The 17,296-nt window shown below is 48.9% G+C and overlaps 1 protein-coding gene across 1 annotated transcript; it reads right to left on the reverse strand.

Moving 5' to 3' along the window:
• Window positions 1–6,072: 6,072 nt before the first annotated feature.
• Fkbp12 (peptidyl-prolyl cis-trans isomerase Fkbp12) lies at window positions 6,073–17,182 on the reverse strand. Its single transcript, XM_077689287.1, has 5 exons — window positions 17,023–17,182; window positions 11,515–11,562; window positions 9,106–9,218; window positions 8,134–8,208; window positions 6,073–6,829 (listed from the first exon to the last, which is right to left on the reverse strand). The coding sequence occupies exons 1-5, from the start codon at window positions 17,057–17,059 to the stop codon at window positions 6,776–6,778; spliced, it is 327 nt and encodes a 108-aa protein (XP_077545413.1). The 5' UTR covers window positions 17,060–17,182; the 3' UTR covers window positions 6,073–6,775.
• Between the last annotated feature and the right edge of the window lie 114 nt (window positions 17,183–17,296).

The following is a 17,296-nucleotide window of genomic DNA, read 5'->3' on the forward strand; positions in this document are numbered from 1 at the left end:
TGCGACACACATCAGCATAAAGGCAAGACACAGAGGGCGGACATTGAATGGGTGAACTCGAGAAATTGGCTGCGAGTGCAAATTGTTTGGCATTACGACACGGATCACCCACTCCGCCATCAATTTCGCAAGATCAAAAGGGGTCCCCGGAGAACCATACTACAGCAAATGCAATAAACATTGGTAGGCATTCACGAGTTGAGAGAGCGAGAGAGAGAGAGAGAGAGAGAGAGAGAGAGAGAGAGAGAGAGAGAGAGAGAGAGAGAGAGAGAGAGAGAGAGAGAGAGAGAGAGAGAGAAGTACTGTGACCACCGGTTGAAGGCTGGTGGAGACTCGGATGGCTTTCTTGACCAGGGCGGCTTGTGTAGACCTACCCGTCATCTCTTTCCTATGCTCGCTGCTCTTTATAAGAGGAAAACGGTCTTCGGGCACTTGAACTGACTTAGTGAGGCGCGTTCCCCGCAAATGAAGCATGCTCACAAAGGGAGTTTTGATGGGTGGATGTGATGGAACAATTTTTATGCTTCTGCGGTTTTAGTGGGTTGGACTTCATGCAAGGCGCTGTTTTTCCTGCTTTTTTCTTTCTCTCTTTTGTTCTCCTTCGGCGCAATGGATTTTGCTTCGACTGCCCAGCCCTGCACACAAGCTTGCCTGGCCTAAAGCGGGATGGATATTTCACTGCAGATAAGCTTGAATAAATCGCATTATTTTAACAGCGGAGTTGTTATAAGTGCTGGCCCTGACGACGGACTCTGCTGGTGTCTTGCCACGCTGTCTATGAAGCGGGTTTCCCCGCCGCACAAAAGCCCAGTATAGCAAAAAATACTCTTATGAGTATTTTTTGCTATACTGGGAAAAAAGATCTAGGCCTCATTTTTTTTTAATAAGACGGCTTATTGCCTCTGTAAAATGATTTCCCAAACACAAATTAATTTGTGTTAAGGCCGACTTCACGGGGATCGGTGTGTAAGCTTCGGTGTCCCTGCAAGCTTACTCTTCCACAATTGTATTTTGCACAGATTACAGAAAACGGCTCTAACTCTTGTCATGGTAAGTATCCCGAAACGAATTATATGACAAATAGCCGCTGACCATTACGCCGAGTTTCAGTTACTCGTCATATAATTACCACCGGACGGCCGGCCACCGTAGGTCCGTATGACGTCCGTTTTAGTGCCGATGGACGTACCATGTACGTCCCTGGGACGTCCAGATTTAACACTTCCGTACGTCCAATCGGACGTCCGAAATCAGATGTATTTTGGATGTTTCAGTAAACATTTCCAGAATCGCATAACGAGAAGTTTCTAGAATCAATAATGCAGAGCACGAGGCCAACACACTACAGGCATACATGAACACAGTGAACTTGCTTCACGTGATTCTTGAGCGGTTCTCCAGTCTTATATATCCTTATCCAAACAGATAACCGTTGGAGACGGTGAGCTGCTTCAAAAAAGTAAAAAAATAGTCTTAATTTTAGAAATATGCAGAAGAAACTTAATATACAAGTCAGGGTGTTGACGTACAGAATATCTTCAATATAAAAAAGTAGCTTTTTCGTTTTTGCTTTTATATTCAATTTAAGCCGGTATTTGATGCTTCGTAGTAACCTTGTACGCCCAATGGCGGATGTCATTCGGACTTGTACATCCGTGTCTGGATGTCCGCTGAACGTCCGAAACTACATCCAAACATGGGCGCACAGTGGCCGTCCAAGCTGGGAATCGGATGTTGGGCTGTATTTCGGACGTCCGACGGACGTCCGTGGTTGCTGGGGCAGTGAAGTTGTAAACGTTACAGATTTAGCCTGCTGCCAATACGTGGCTATCTACGGAAGGGTGTGGTTACAGAAAACGGCTGCTAACCGTTGTTATACCGGAACTATCCGGAAAGAAGCCATATGGCAATTAGCCGCTAAGACGACTTTAAAAAAATGCCGAATTTGCTCCCAGCCGATCGCGTCACCAAGCGCTCAAGGCCATGTGACGTCATCTCGCTCCGCGCCTGCCGAGGGGTCACGTGACCTGCGCTAACCCTTTTCCTCGCCGCCTGCTACCTTCGGCGTTTGGAGAGGATAGCCGCGTCTTCTGGCTTCGCTGTTAACTGAAGTCGGGCGAATTGGGTTCGCACTTAAAGGGACCATGCAGAAGCTTGCTATATTGGAAAACTTGTATTTTATAGTTCCAGCGCTTGTCCGGCAGCAAAGGATGTTTAATTCACTGAGAAATTAAGAAAGTTCAAATGTTGATTCTCCCGCCAAATCGTGTTTCGTGACGTATGCGATGACGTAACAAGGACAGACCTTTACGCGAACGTTAGTGTACTGTTTACTCTGCAATTCTAGATGGCGCCACCATACTGCACATGACCGCTGTCTGCCTTTGCTTTGTTTTAAATGCGAATGCATTTCTTAGTCGAGCCATGTCAGGCGCCGTGCGGCGTCCACGCGCCCGCAGGTGTTATCTCTCCGCTCTCACCCCCTCTCCCCTAGCAACCGGAGCAGGTGGTGCGGGCGGATCAGCGAGCGGCGAGTGAGTGGAGAGGAGGAGCGCGCTCGGGCGTGTGAGGGCGCTCGCATCGCGGGAGCTCGCCGGAGCTCCCGCGTGGTGTTAAATGGTTACGCTACAAATCACCGTCACCTCATTAATTATAAATTCCGCGCACTCTCGCGCAAAAGAAATGCATTCGCATTTCCTCACGATTCCCTTCGGAGAGGTGGGGTGAATTTTTTGACCGTACTTGCACCTGGCTTGTTTTTGTTACGGTATGTAGTAACCGCTTCGTGAAACGGGGTATCTCAACAGGGTCACGCAAGACAGTGTCGCTTACGCCAATCAGCCAGTGTCGTGTGGGACAAACCCAAAATGCCAGACCGCAGTGCAGCTATAACAAGCCTAGTGCGCCCAGTACCAAAAGCAGACGTACTGGTATTTACCGTAAAGTTTCAAGAGAACGCCCTCCCCCGAAACATCACCCACCCCCTTTAGGGACGAATTATTCAATTTACTAAAAGACCCCAAAGATTGCCCGCCACCAATAATATATGAACGAAATAAACGCGAACCATATATTCACGTGTTGATTCTATCACTTTGTTCTTTCCGCACTTGAAAGTTCGCCCATCCCGTATTTTTCTTGATATCTCCGCACTTTCGGTTCGTGGTACGGCCACTTCTTCGTAGCATTTCGCACCTGACCCCACAGATGGCCATTCCCGTATTTTTTAAGTGCGAATGCACTTTATAAGCGACCCTGAATTCCGGCGACCGCCGTCCGTCCACATAGCAACAGCTGCGGGTGCGCGCGCTCCTCGTCTCCCTTGGCAACGGGGGGAGATGGGCGCGCGCTGCCTGGCCGCTGACATGGCACATACCCACGTGGGGGATTGGCCAGGAATCTCCTCGTCTTCCTTGGCAACGGGGGGAGATGGGCGCGCGCTGCCTGGCCGCTGACATGAAACATACCCACGTGGGGGATTGGCCAGGAATCGGGCGTGAGAAGGGCTAATGCACCCGCTTAAAGGAGTACTGACCCGAAATTTCAAAGCTGAGATCCGCTCTAGCAATCAAGTACAGCGACAACACAAATAGGTGTCTGTGAATAAATGCATCTTTCTTTGTAGTTGTGTGTGTGTGTGATCTCTCTTTCGCGAACATTACCGAACCGCGCAAATTCAACTCGTGCATTCGCACTTTCACATTCTTCCCCTCGGGGAAATGCGGGGAAATTTTTTTACATCTCTGTAGTCTGGGTGGGCGCTCCGACGGAACTTTATGGTTAATGTTTACGTGTACTTTCGCAACTTCCATTGTTTACCCCACCATTCTAACTGTTATAAAATGAATATGCATTCACTTAAAAACGAAAACAGCTTTCTGCAAGCTGCCCAACTTGCGTTTGCTTTAGCCGGCCTCAGCTAGTCGCACAGCTGTGCATGACTATAAAATGAATATGCATTCACTTAAAAGCGAACAGCTCCTTCTGCAAGCATGCTTAACTTGTGTTTGCTTTAGCCGGTGTCAGCTAGTCGCACAGCTGTGCATATGACGTCGTGGGTTCTAGTGCGGGAAATGGGTTGGCGAGTCGCATGGCCGTTCCATTTTTTAAGTGCGAATGCACTTTATAAGCGACCCCAAACCATCCACCGCCGGCGGCGGCGGCGGCGGCGTTGGCGTCCGCAGTGCTCCTCTATATTTAAAAAAGAAACAGCATCCGGCGCCAGGTTTCGATCAGAGGACTTTACGGCCGCAGCGCGACGCTCTACCGACCAAGCAACGGACGCGACGCTGATATCAGTGCTAGTGACGCGCGTTATATCTTCAACGCATTCAAAATACGTCGTCAGCCGGCCGGTTGAGGTGTCGGCGTAACGCCAGACAGTTACCGGCCTCTGTCCCCCCTCCCCCAACAATCACTTCATCATCATCATCATCTACGTCGTCACCGGCGTGCGTTGGCGACTCAGCGGCGTTATAGCGGCTTGATAACTGCGTGGTGTACACGTGATACTACAAACCCGATGGAAGAGATGGAAGAGAAGACGGCGAGGCGGTGGGCTGCGGGGGCCGAGCGCAAGCGCCGCAAGCGGGCCGACAACCGTGCATTCGCACTTTCACATTCTCCCCCTCGGGGAAATGCGGGGGAATTTTTTTTTTCGTTATATGGGTTATTTAAACTAAGTTTACGTTAAAAGTGGTGTCAGTAAGATTCTAACGAGGCAGTCCGGTAGGTACTGAAGATTCATACATGAACTGCCAATCCTTCCTGAATGGAAGCGCATAGTGGTTTGAATTTGTCTGACAGTTATAGGCTTTCGCAACAGCAGCATTAATGGCTTCACCGCAGCTACCAAGTGCTTTTACACTGAGTACTACTGTATGGCATGTGGCCTAATTAATTACCTCCGTCGCTTAGCAATGCCAGAAAAAAAAATCACAAGCTGAAATTTTGATTGTGTAAGATTCTGCTGCCAAAACGTGCATGCGAGGACCAACTTAGTAAATGTCCTTAGCGTAAGGATTATACGAAATGTTGGCCAATTTAAAAATTTCTACACCCAGCATCACTGCAAGGACCATAAGATGTGGTCAGAAAAGCTCAAACCAAGCCATACCCACAGAGCATAGCAGTTATGATTATGTCGGAACTCTCTGAAAGATGCATACGGGTGCGACTACACCCAGTCATTCCTCGCCTAGTTTTACACGTTGATGGGCACCAGCCCACTTGCCACAAGATGGCCACCGTAAAACATAAGGAGCGGAACGCAGAGTTGTGCGAATTTCAAAAATGTTCTCTTCGTTTCCTTTCAAAATACGACGCAGCTGCCCTTGCGAAACCTGCACCACCGTAGAGACACTGGCACCCCGCTTTACTCTTCTTCATGCATATAATCTGCCCTTAGTTTAAGCCACAAGACCAGGTTTCACAGTATCTGCACTCTTTTTCTCGTATGCTGCCGACAGCGGCCATTGGTCGAACCGCGTCAAGTGACATTTGTTCACGCGCTGACGTTTCGGTGCCTGTGCTGCCGCGTGCGCGCGTACCACGATAAATCATGATTTTCGGAGCGCAGTGGCTCTGCGACACGTTGAAATGAGTTTTTTAAGCCCCAGGTGGAGTGGCGATGGCGTGCTGCTCAGAACCGGGATGTTCCAACCGGCCGGAGAGTGGAAAACGCCTGCTTCGCTTCCCACCGCGAAAGAACGACTGCGGCCTGGCAAACCTATATCAACTAAAAAAGCTATGCTAGCGTAACCGAACGTGACACTGTCGCACCGGCGTGCAGGTATAGTGCTTAGCGTAAACTGGCTCGAAATTCTGAAAAAGTAAACACAGCTGCCATGGTTGCCAAGTGGCGCCCGGACCAATTCCGCCCGCCAATGTCGGTTGCAATAGGTCGCATTCGGCTGGCCACTCTGGCGCGAGGCAGCCAAATGGCTGCTGATGTGCGTCACTGCCGTTACTCTTCAGCGTTGCTTATTTAGTGGCTCTATCCTCAAGCCAGTCAGCGGTCACTTGAAACAGGTTGAACACACCCCCCGCCACAAGAGAAACGAGCCAGGCACGTTGTTTGGATGGTCTCTATTCTCACATGCACGCACTGATACACACACACGCACACAGGGGGAAAGGGGGTGCATAGTTCCAGGGTGCGACCGCACCCGTAACAACCAGAGAGCGTACACACACAGGAGACAGCGGCGCTTCTTCCTTTCCTCGCGACGCTGGAAAAAGTCCAATGCGGAGGCTTTGAGATAGCAGAGCAGGCCTCCGCTCCGTCGATTAGGCAGCCACGTCGAAATACAGCGCAACTGGGCGCACTAGATTCTGACCAAATATACTTTAGCCTTCACAGCCAGACTGCCAGGCAACAAAAGGGACCGCATATAAGTGCACCCGCGCAGAGAATTTGGGCATACATTTCATGGGAAACGTGCACACACGAATAAAATTTGGTCGTAGATCTCTTGGGCATAGGGAAAGCTCCAGGGCGCATCTTCGGGCCAGCCACCAATGAGAATACTTTGGGCTTCCAAACAAAGTGCTGCAGATTTCCCTCGGTGGCCTCATGGAGGGCGAAATGAGACATTGGTCGAAACAAGCTGCCCTAGACAAATTGAGGCCTGTGTCGTCGCCAAGACTTGCTGATGTGGGAAGGGGGAACAAAAACAAGGAGAGAGAGAGAAAAAGGGGAGAGAGTGGCAACACCATGACTGGTAGGGGGAGGCATGGTGCTGCTGGTGCTCAGAGAAGTGCTGGGCGGGGCCTTCTATTCGAGCCGGATGAGTTCCACGTCGAAAGTTAGCACGGCGTTTGGCGGGATTGTGCAGTGCTGTCAAGGAAACCAGTGTGGTCGCAATGACCCTTTTCACATAGTCCCAAAAATGTCCGTAAAGCACAATTTGGACATTTCCTGAACACACAAAGATTAGAACGACAGTTCCTGGAGGTTCAGCATTGGAAATTACGATTGTCTCCACCGACTGTCACAACTCGCCCAAAAAAGCACCCAAATTTTCAGCATTTAAATATTCTGAAAATGGTTTTAAAAAGCCCAACCCTTTCAACAATCACTATTTATTCATCTTCTAGCTGAGCTGATAAAACAGTTGCTTGGAACAGCATCGATTATTTGCAATTCTCAATGTACTTTTTTATGTGCACAGAATTACGTACAAAAATGGCTGCTGATAAATATGTAGCTCCGCTCCATCGCAAGTTAAATTTTTATAAACAAAAAATTGACGCTATTCGCGGTGACCTAATACTGAATCGCCAGCCATTTCTTTCAGCGACCTTAGGCTTCATTTGGCACGGATCTGGCAAGGTTGATTGTGGAACAGAAACATGTACCTGAACTTGTATGCTGCAAGCTGCTCATGACTGAAAACACCCACCCTTTCACCTTCCACTAACTCCAACGACGCTGCCTGCAGCCAGAGCTGCCAGACGACCACTTTCGCTTGTAACGTAACTACACTTTGAGAAATAAGTTTTGCCTCTCAGTCACGGGTAAGGACTTTCGCAATGCAAGCCCCGGTGAAAAGAGCAAACCATGTAAATGTAGCTGCACTGAGAGAAGACTTCTTCCTGGCAAGCGCCTGCTCGGGCAGAGAGAACCTGTGTTTGAGCCACCAGGAGCACTCCGCACCAGATCTACACCAGAGTTGCTCAACCTACACCAGCTGGCAAACTCTCCATGGGCCCCATGTATCAAAAACCGGTCCACGATTGGACCCCTTGTGCTGGAGGCAAACAGGGGCAAGTTGACTAGCCGGCCATTTGTGGGCAGAAAGCTGACGCGGTACTCAAGCACTTTGTGGCTGCTGCCATAAGCCAAAATAAAATTACAGTAACATAAGTAAACATTACCAAATTTAAAATTTCCTATTTTTAAAAGCAAATTTTTAGCAATGTTGAGTTTTTGTCCCCTAGGTGGCACACCAATACACTCCCCTTTCAGCTACAACGAAGCAGGGGAGCTCGCACGATTTTGATTCTCAAGTGGAGTTTCGCAACTGGTGCACATTGAAGAACTCTGGTCTACACAAGGCATACTGCAAGCCAAGCCATGTCAAGCCCAACCAAGCCAAAGCCGGCTGCCATCTCTGTCCACTACAAAGGATATACTCCTGGGTGGCCCCGCGAACCGTACGCGAAGTCAGGCGAGCAAACCAGCTTCGCCCGCTGTCCCACGCTCATCTGCAAAGAGAGAGAGGGCGGGGGGGAAGACAGCATAACCAAAAATTCCACCGGCACACACAAAATGGCTACAAGCCACAGCAGCCCACTGTGCATCCAAAGGCCATTCAAGTTGAGATGGCCAAACAGCGAACTCTTGATTGCCCGAACATTATGCAGTGTCAGGTTGGCAAGCACAAATTACCCCATGATGTAAGCTTGGGTGTGCTGGTAAGGGCATAAAAAAAGTGCAGACAAGATGTAAATGTCGCCAAACGTTGCCCAAGTAACAGCGCTATGTCCTGCTTACGTCCTGTCGGAGTCCTTTTTACGCGCAGCTCTTACAAATTATCCCAATTTGTTCCAGTACTTATGATTGAAAGAAAGCTCGACAAAAAATGCATAGAAAAAAAAAAACCTTGCCAAATGAAAACACCCAGTGAAGGTCACAAATTGACAATATAAGCAAATGGGACAATGAAAGCAGAGAAATGCTCCTACCTACACTCTGTGGGGTTGCCCTTTTCATGGGCACATTTTTTTTCGGAAGCAGTGGTGTGCGACGGCCATGCCCAATATTTCACACTTGGGCAATGAAAATTCGTGCCAAAAATCACATCCCTGTCACATCAATAAAACCAAACTCTTTCTCAGCTAACCACAGATGGCTTTGCATGTTCTAAAACTCGCATAAAATTGGGCATTAAAATCGTTGATCAACATTATCAATTTGGAGCAGGTGCGGCAGCAATACAGTTAAATTAGAGACACGCCACCACCACCGAGTACGACCGCACATGACAAACGCCCACAAATCAAACAGTTGCTAATTTGAAACGTGCACGCCATCCCGCCAGACGAATCATCACATGCAGCAGTGGCTGGTGCCAAGGACACACCCTGCGGGACAACACCAACCTGGGCGACGCCCTCGTCCCATCCACGGATCACTTCCCCCTTCCCGATGCGGAACTTGAAGGGCTTGCCCCGATCCCGCGACGAGTCAAACTTGGAGCCATCTGCAAGGGTGCCTGCGGAGCGCGCAAGAAGAGGGGGATGCAGTCACAAAACGGCACATTCCCATTCAAGTTCCACGCATCGCAGCTGCACCTGGCTGTAGATATCCATAGAGAGGAATGCAGGTTCATACGGACCACCTGTGGATCTTTGACATGCGTCAGAGAGGGAGGGAGGCAGACAGGTGCCCCAGCCTTTGTAGCAGCCACGGGGCAAGAACGTATATATAGGAGAGGGAACAGCCCATTGCGGCAAGCGCGGGCAATGACCAGATGTCACAATGAAAACCAGAAAACCAACAAAGACTATGAAGCTTCACAGCTGCAGCAGTGAAGGAGAGGTTAGTGGCTACAATTCATTCCAGGATGGTGCAGTGAAATCCGAGCGTGGCGGCTATGCAATTTCTTTTCCCGCGCCGGATACCACGAACTGACCTTAGGCCAAGTGTCTGTGATGTCATCTGGACACCCTAGCAAGCGGTGTTTCCCCTCCCGCTTTGTTCTTACTCCACGGTAGCAGCAGGATGCCTTAGCTGTGGTATGTCCAGTCATCAGGTGCTACGCATTCCACTGCCTGTTTCGAACAGCAGCGCTGTCGTGCACATACCGCACGTGCCAAATGTATTCAGACGCTCAAGCATTGCTGTGCGTAAACAACCTCTGTCCTAAATGCCAAGCAGTTCCAAATGGCATCACTTTCTGTGCCACCAGTTTTAAGCTAATCCTATGCTACGCAGAGACCACCTAGAGCCAAACTTTCAAGACAAGTATGATGGCTCACCAAACTTGGTAGCACTTGAATGAGCATACAGAGTAATCATTCAGACACCTCGCTAGGTTAGCTGGCTTACAGTACATTATAACGCAAGAACGTGAAAGAGACACGAGAGGCACAAACTCTCAAATGCTTAGGTTGCTACAGAGCAGTTGAGGATTCATGCCCATCCTGTCTTCACTGATGTGATTGGCCCAGGTGGAGTGTTAAACCCTACAATTGATTGATCGATTGTATGGTTTAACGCACCGACGCAACGCAGGCGATGAGGCGCACCGTAGTGGAGGCCTCAGGATTAATTTTAAGTGCGAATGCACTTCTTAAGCGACCCTGAATCACGCGTCCACCGCCGTCCGTCTATCCGCACCACATACCCACTTAGGGCGATTGGCCAAGAAGAGTTCCCAATTTCTTTAGCACATACCCACTTAGGGCGATTAGCCAAGAAGAATTTTTTCGCATCACCCGTGCATTCCCACTTCCCCATCGACGACTGCTGCTTCGCCAGGAGCGGAAGTCGGGGCGAGTACTGCGGCGTCTACCTCGTCAGTCACGTCTACGCGAACCTCGTGTCGCACGCCGTGTCCACCTCGCCGGTCAGGGACGAGTCGCCGTACAGTGCCGTCTACACCGACGCGTACTCGGGCGACGGAATCGTGGTCGTCACCCTCTGCCTCGCGCCAAACATCTCGCGCGACGACGTCGTCGTCGAATACGTGGACGCGGCGATGGAGAGTGTGGCCAGGCGTGTAAAGCCCTCGGACCCGGTCGTGGTTGTTGGGGACTTTAACGTAGACGTGCGAAAGGGCGGCGAGTGGTTGATGGAATACATGCTCGCCAACCACTCCATGACATGCCTACCGCTACAAGCTCCCACCACCATCAACGGCAGCTACATCGACCTGGCCTTTGCGAGGAACTGTCTGATACGCGCGGTCTTGCAACAACTCTTGACCGTACATTTCAGTGACCACAAGGCGGTCATAATGACCGTCAACTACAACGACAACACCTACAAGTGCTGAATAAAGTATACTGTCGTTTCACTTTACTTGCATGTGTGTGTGATCTCCTCGAACATACACTTTAATTCACCAAGATTTCCAGAGAACGACTAACGGGGTGTGTGAATCCCCACTTGATCACGCGGGGGTGTTAAATGCAACTAACGGGCGAATGCCAACACAGTTCAACATAACTCCCCCTCACAGCATCAGCCGTGCATTCGCACTTCCCCATGCTCCCCTTCGGGGAAATGCGGGTGAATTTTTTTTTGACCACCTGGGGATAATCTTTAACGTGCGCCGAAATGTCGTACACACGGGCGTTTTCGCTTTCTGCCTCTGTAAGAAAAGCGGCCGCCGCAGCCGAGAATCGAACCGGCGACCTCGTGCTCAGCAACGCAACGCCTTAGCCACTGGGCCATCGCAATGGGGTTAAACCCTACAATCAGCCAATGCCAGCTGTGTGAGCAGGGGCTGTGCTGTCGCGGGAGAGCTTCGGAAGCACCAACATATGCCTGGAGGTGTTGCATACCTGTGTAGTGCACGACGACCGTCTGTCCCGTCTTGGGAAACGTCTGGCCTGCAAGAAAGAGGGCAGGCAACTCTCGTCACAATAGGTTGGAGAGGCAGAGAGAGAGAGAAAAAAAAAAAAAGAATCAGAGCCCTTCCATTACTGTGAAGGTAGTGGATAACTGGAGTGAGTTATGTATCATGACCTACAAAATTGATTGAATAAAGACACGTACACATAACTTCCCTAGAATTAAATCTAAATTAATTCGCAGCTTTTTTCAGGATGGTTTCGATAAAGCAAGAGTTACAGCCGTTTTCTGCAGCCATATGCTCCTTCCGTACACGGCCGTGTGTTGATGGCAGACAGGAATTCTGTACCCTTCACAACTTCACCGCGAGCTAATGACGTCAAGTACCGTATTTACTCGCGTAATGTTCACACTTTTTTTTCCAAAAAAATTGATGCAAATTGAGGGGTGCGTTTATTACGCGGGGTAAATTTTTCGTGAAAAACTTCTGAGCACAGAAAAGGCAAGCAAGTTGCGGGTCAAAAATTTTACGATAGGTTTCACGAACATAATAAAAATAAGTGACGCAAAATGCAGCGCTTTCATGAATTCCGGAATGCGTCGAAACAAGTTTGCTGTGATGTGCGGGACATCAAAACAGACATGGAGGCCTATGCAGCAGGCTGAGTGCATTTTTCTCTTTGTCTTGCGAGTACATTATGCGCATTGGGTGAGAGTTTTCCTCATCAATATTGGACGCATGCTTGCTGATATCGCTAATATCGGCAAGTCTGCGCCAATTACCTAGCCATGTCCGCCTTGAAAGGGAAAGAAACAGAGGTAAGCACGATCGCCATCAGCTAGACTTGGCACCCATGACATACTGCTGCGGCAAGTTCAGGGTGCGTTCACTGCGCGGAAAATTTAAAAAAAAAATCGAATTTTGACGACAAACTTCAGGGGTGCGATCATTACGCGAGTAAATACGGTAAATGAAATTCAGCAGAGTGGCAGAGTCGTCTGAGCAGCCAATTTCAGTACGATTCTTCCCAAGCAGGGTTCGTACAGAATATTTGACTGAAAATTCAAGGACTTTTCAAGGATTTCAAGGATGAAAATGGGCAAAATTCAAGGAGTGTTAGCAAAATTTTGCTTGCTTACAAGACTTATGAAAGCAGCACAGTTTTCGCATGGATTTCTTTTTCCACAGAAGCTATCTCCAGCTCCTTTTCTTTAGCAGTTCGAAGGAAGGTTTTTGCCTTGTCTAAGTTGGTGAGGTCGTTTTACGCTTCAGCTTCTTCTGAACAAGTGAAGCTTCTCGCGATATCGCAATCCGGAAACATCTTTCGGAACAGCTCGGAAGCTGATCCACTGGAGCTGTCGAGTAGTGTGAAGACACAACTTTCATCGTCCACAAAATTTCGGCTTCAATCACGGAGTCATGCCTTCTGCAGTCTTTGTCAAGGGTCGCAGCTCGAGAGGATGTTTCCGTGTTTTCCCGCTGAGAAGTCGTTTCTGTGACGTTTGCCGCTTGCAAAACACTTGTGACGGAAGAGCAGCCCTCACCTGCCGCAACTTTGGATCGGGGCTTGGCACTTTTCTGATGGCTCTTCAACGCCGACTCCCCCATTGTTGCAATGTTGACCGACCTCTGACATACTGCGCACTTCGTTCAATACGGGTCGCTTGTCTCCGGCCTCACCCAGTGACGATATTCGCTGTGCTCCAGCCACGCAGACTGAAACTTGCACTTTCCGCCTGGCATCTTGTCAAAGTAAAGTTGCAGGCATTGCACACAGCACAAACGCGAACTTTCGCTGAGAAATGACGCGCGAGACCGACGCACGGACCGAATACCGACCGACCGTTGATATAACTTGCGTTGGATTGGATTGGATTTCTGGCTCGCATTTGTTGCCAGACAACGCAGGCGCTGCCGGTTTCGAAACCGAAACTTCCTGCTATTGCTCTTCTCTCAAAGCTACTTGTTTTCGCGGTCATTCCTCAGTAAACGCGTTTTTGAAATCAGTGCGACTTACGGAAATACAGCGTTCATTTGCTTTATTGAAATAAAGTCCACTAAATTTTCAAGGATTACAAGGAGCTCATTTATATTTAAGGAGTTTCAAGGGCCCTTGAATTAATGTTATCAAATTCAAGGATATTCAAGGATTTCAAGGGTCTGTGCGAACCCTGTTCCCAAGATATCTACTTTGAGACCTGGCTGTGGAACGAGCAAGTTTGATTCTTAAGGCCCATTCACACTTGCGACGAGATTTCTGTCGCTTTTGTCGCCTGGCATCGCTTTCGTCGTGCGACGAGACCGATTGTATCGACCAAGTTTTGTCGCCACCATCGCTTTTGACGCAGAGGGTGAGATTTCCTGATCCTGCCAGAGCCCTCTCATGCTGTCTCAACAAACGGCACTAAGGTGAAACCGAAACTCCAATGAAGTCTCATTTTGAGTGAGAAAACGTCGTCACCATCCAGGGTTCATACCAGCTTCAAAAGCAAAAATTCAAGGGTTTTCAAGGACCAGAAAACACAATTTCAAGGTACCTATCTTAAGTTTTATCTGGGATTATTTATAACTTTTTCAGCACAATGCACAATTTTGTTATTGCCTAATACCTAAGAACATTATTGCACATTTAAATAGGCGCTATGGGTTCATGAATGCTTCCCCAGGTTTATTATAGTTTATATTTAGAGGTTTTTTCTTTTTTCTTGGTGTTTCGCTGAGGCTGTTTGATTTCAAAACTTAGTTAATGTTGCCTGCATCTCCTGCTTTGTCAGCAAGAGTATCAGCTGAAATTAACTCAGCAAGTGTTGCTGCAAGGCAGGATGAACTATGTACACATCCACCATTTGCACGTAAAAGCAAACGCAGATGGAGCGTATGAGGCACAGCAAACATGCAATGAAAGGGAAAGGCCGTCCACAGACTAGATGGAACATGCAAGATAGAGAACAGAAGCCGGCTTCCACGGGTTTGTATCGTGATATGAATTCTATTGAGCAGTGCTGCTCCCAATGTTGCCTTGTAATAATGAAAATCCACCAAACTTGTAATTTCATGCAATACACTGAAACTTGATTGTTACAATGTTTGTTTACATTTCTTAACGCCTAAAATCCACGACAAACACTTAATATTCTTGTGAAAAGACAGGGCCACTGACTCTCCGGAAAAATCAAGGGTTTTCAAGCACCCTTTAAAAATTCCAGGACTTTCCAGGCCTTGCAATGTACACTTCTAAATTCAAGGGTTTTCAAGGACCTGTGCGAACCTTGCCGTCGCTTGTGTTGCTTGCAAGTGTGAACCCCGAATGTGGCGACTGATCCAGTCGCATCACTCGCTCTTGTCGCAAGTGTGAACGGTCCTTAGTAGACCCGATTTGGCAGACGCAAGAGGACAGAGCATAGTGCAAGACTAATGTAACAAAAAAACATCAGTATGTACCAACAAGCCTGCACTAATACGTTTTTCTAGCAAGACAGCGTCACCATAAAATGGGCACAGCAGTTCAGGTTTGCCCCCGTGCACACCTCCCACCCACAAGCTGTGTGGAGATGGCACCATCGCACATACTCACAAGGCACCGTAAAAAAAAAAAAAAAAATATTTGCTTTGCATTGGCACAATGGCAAGTTTGACAGTCTGCAATAAAACCAAAAAGATGTCTTTTACGCAAGACAGGGCAGCAGCTACTTTATGGTGCAAGTGCTTACTCATCGTTACCTTTACCAGACTGCTGTCAGGTGCTTCGGATTGTAGTAACCCGTTACCTGGCCATCACGTGTCGGGGTGGGGCAAGACTGGATTGTGTAAATCCTGTTATCCTGAACTCAGCAATAAACAGCTTTTCACAGAGCACTATAATTGCAACCATTTAATCAAGTTGGTACCATCAGTAGGCCAATAGGCCAAACACCACCTTTCCCACCGACTCCCTGAAGCTCTTGGCTGCATGGCACCACCCAAACTGACTTGTAGCCTTAAATTTTCATCTCACCTCTCCACCGAATTTAAGTGGTCCCCCCCCCCCTTCTTCCATCGTCTGCCTGACATAGCTCTAGCACTACTCCCAAACCTTTTAGCTAATTTGCCTCCTGTGCGAGTCTTTCCTCAATACGTGCCGCCCGTGTCCCGTTTAATAATACTTCTCAATAAAATGGGCAGATTTTAAAACATCTTGAAATGTGGCGAGCTAGCAATACTATACCGCCCGCGCGCCACCTGGCTAAACCCATAAACCAGTACGCGTATTAACCGGCATTTGCACGATGAGCTGGTTTACACAAATAACGAACGCGACGCCAAACGATGCATACGGCTTTACGCATCGAAAGCTCACAGACGCGGCACAAAAAGACCTTGACACCAAAACCACCCAGCCGTATCGCACGCGTATTGCGGTGTGCCACCCTAGACTGAGCCACCTAATTAGGTTTTTTTTTTTATTGTAGTCATGACGCTTCCAAAATCAAGAACGCCAACAACGCATCACTAACATTACGATTTCCTTGGTGTTTCTTTAGCTACTTTCTCAGGCGGTAGAAGCTCGCAAAACGCGTTTCGTAAACGCAGCAAATTCGCCGTACGCGACGACGCAAGCGTTCAGGAAAGCCTGGCGCAAGGTCGCTACCTAAGCTGGCTGGCACAAACACGGGTGACGTCAAAGTACTCGGGGCTTAGGCTTTCGAAACAGAAGAATCGCTACACCAGAGCACTTCTCGCCGGAAATGACAAGTCCGGAAGTACATTAGTCATAAATGGGTGCATAAATCACGTAAAGTACGGAAGTACATTCATCCCGAGAGCTACAGGTGTCTCAAAACTGCACGTCTTCTACAGCTACTAAAACCGGTGCAGGGCTCAGTACCGGGCCTGTCAAACCACCGGTCGTGGTCGAAACACGCCTGTCTAAATGCAAAGCGTGTTACCCCATTCGAATACTAAAATCGGAAGGGTTTACTTCTTCCTTCAACACAACCAGCGCAGAAACAAAAACGACGACCCCGCCTAGCAGCTTTCGGATGATTTTCCTCCTCCGCTAGCCGGTATGCGTCCACATGCCATTGCTGGCATATCGCGTTACGTCGCCGTGCCTGCAGTAAGCGCACCACATGGAAGGTTACTTTCACCCAATCAATCTAAACAGAGTTTTGCGAGCACTTTCCCCGTCTCGTCTTTCATATGCCGCAGTTTCAGGCCGAGTTATTGTGCTAGCGGCACAGCCAACGCGCGGGCCTGGAATCGCCGCAGTCGATCGCTGCCAGCTCCGCAGTCTGGGTATCTTGTACAGTACAACGTTTGATACCGCGAAGTCGCAGAAACATTTAGCAACAAAACTGGTTGATTAATAACGACTTGGCGGCGGCGGCGGATCCGTTGGGCGGGCCTCAAGTTTCTGCATAGCGGTAGTGCAGGTGGGTCAGGCCTCGTGTTCCTGAAGTTCCTTCCCGCCGCATGCGCCATATTGCCGCAGCGGCAGCCGGCTGCGGCGAGAACTTACCATCTCCGGCACTAATGGTCTGCACCTCGACGCCCATGCTGATGAGAAATAGTCCTCCCTGGCGTTCGGACTGAACGGACACCGAATATGGCAGCGAACGGACGCCGGTGGCTGCGAGCCGTCAACTATGGCGTTCACGGGAAATATGCGGCGGCGGCGCAGCGATCGTTTGACAGCCGTCACCAGGTGGCACTAACTTACCCTACAGATTTGCCAACTTCATTCATCCATAGGCCATAATGATGTAGCTGTTTTACTGTTTATTTCTCGTTTA

The sequence above is a fragment of the Haemaphysalis longicornis genome, unplaced genomic scaffold, assembly GCF_048455015.1.
Source record: "Haemaphysalis longicornis isolate Haplotype H1 unplaced genomic scaffold, Haemaphysalis longicornis Haplotype H1 scaffold_10, whole genome shotgun sequence".
NCBI classification, from domain to species: Eukaryota; Metazoa; Arthropoda; class Arachnida; order Ixodida; family Ixodidae; genus Haemaphysalis; species Haemaphysalis longicornis.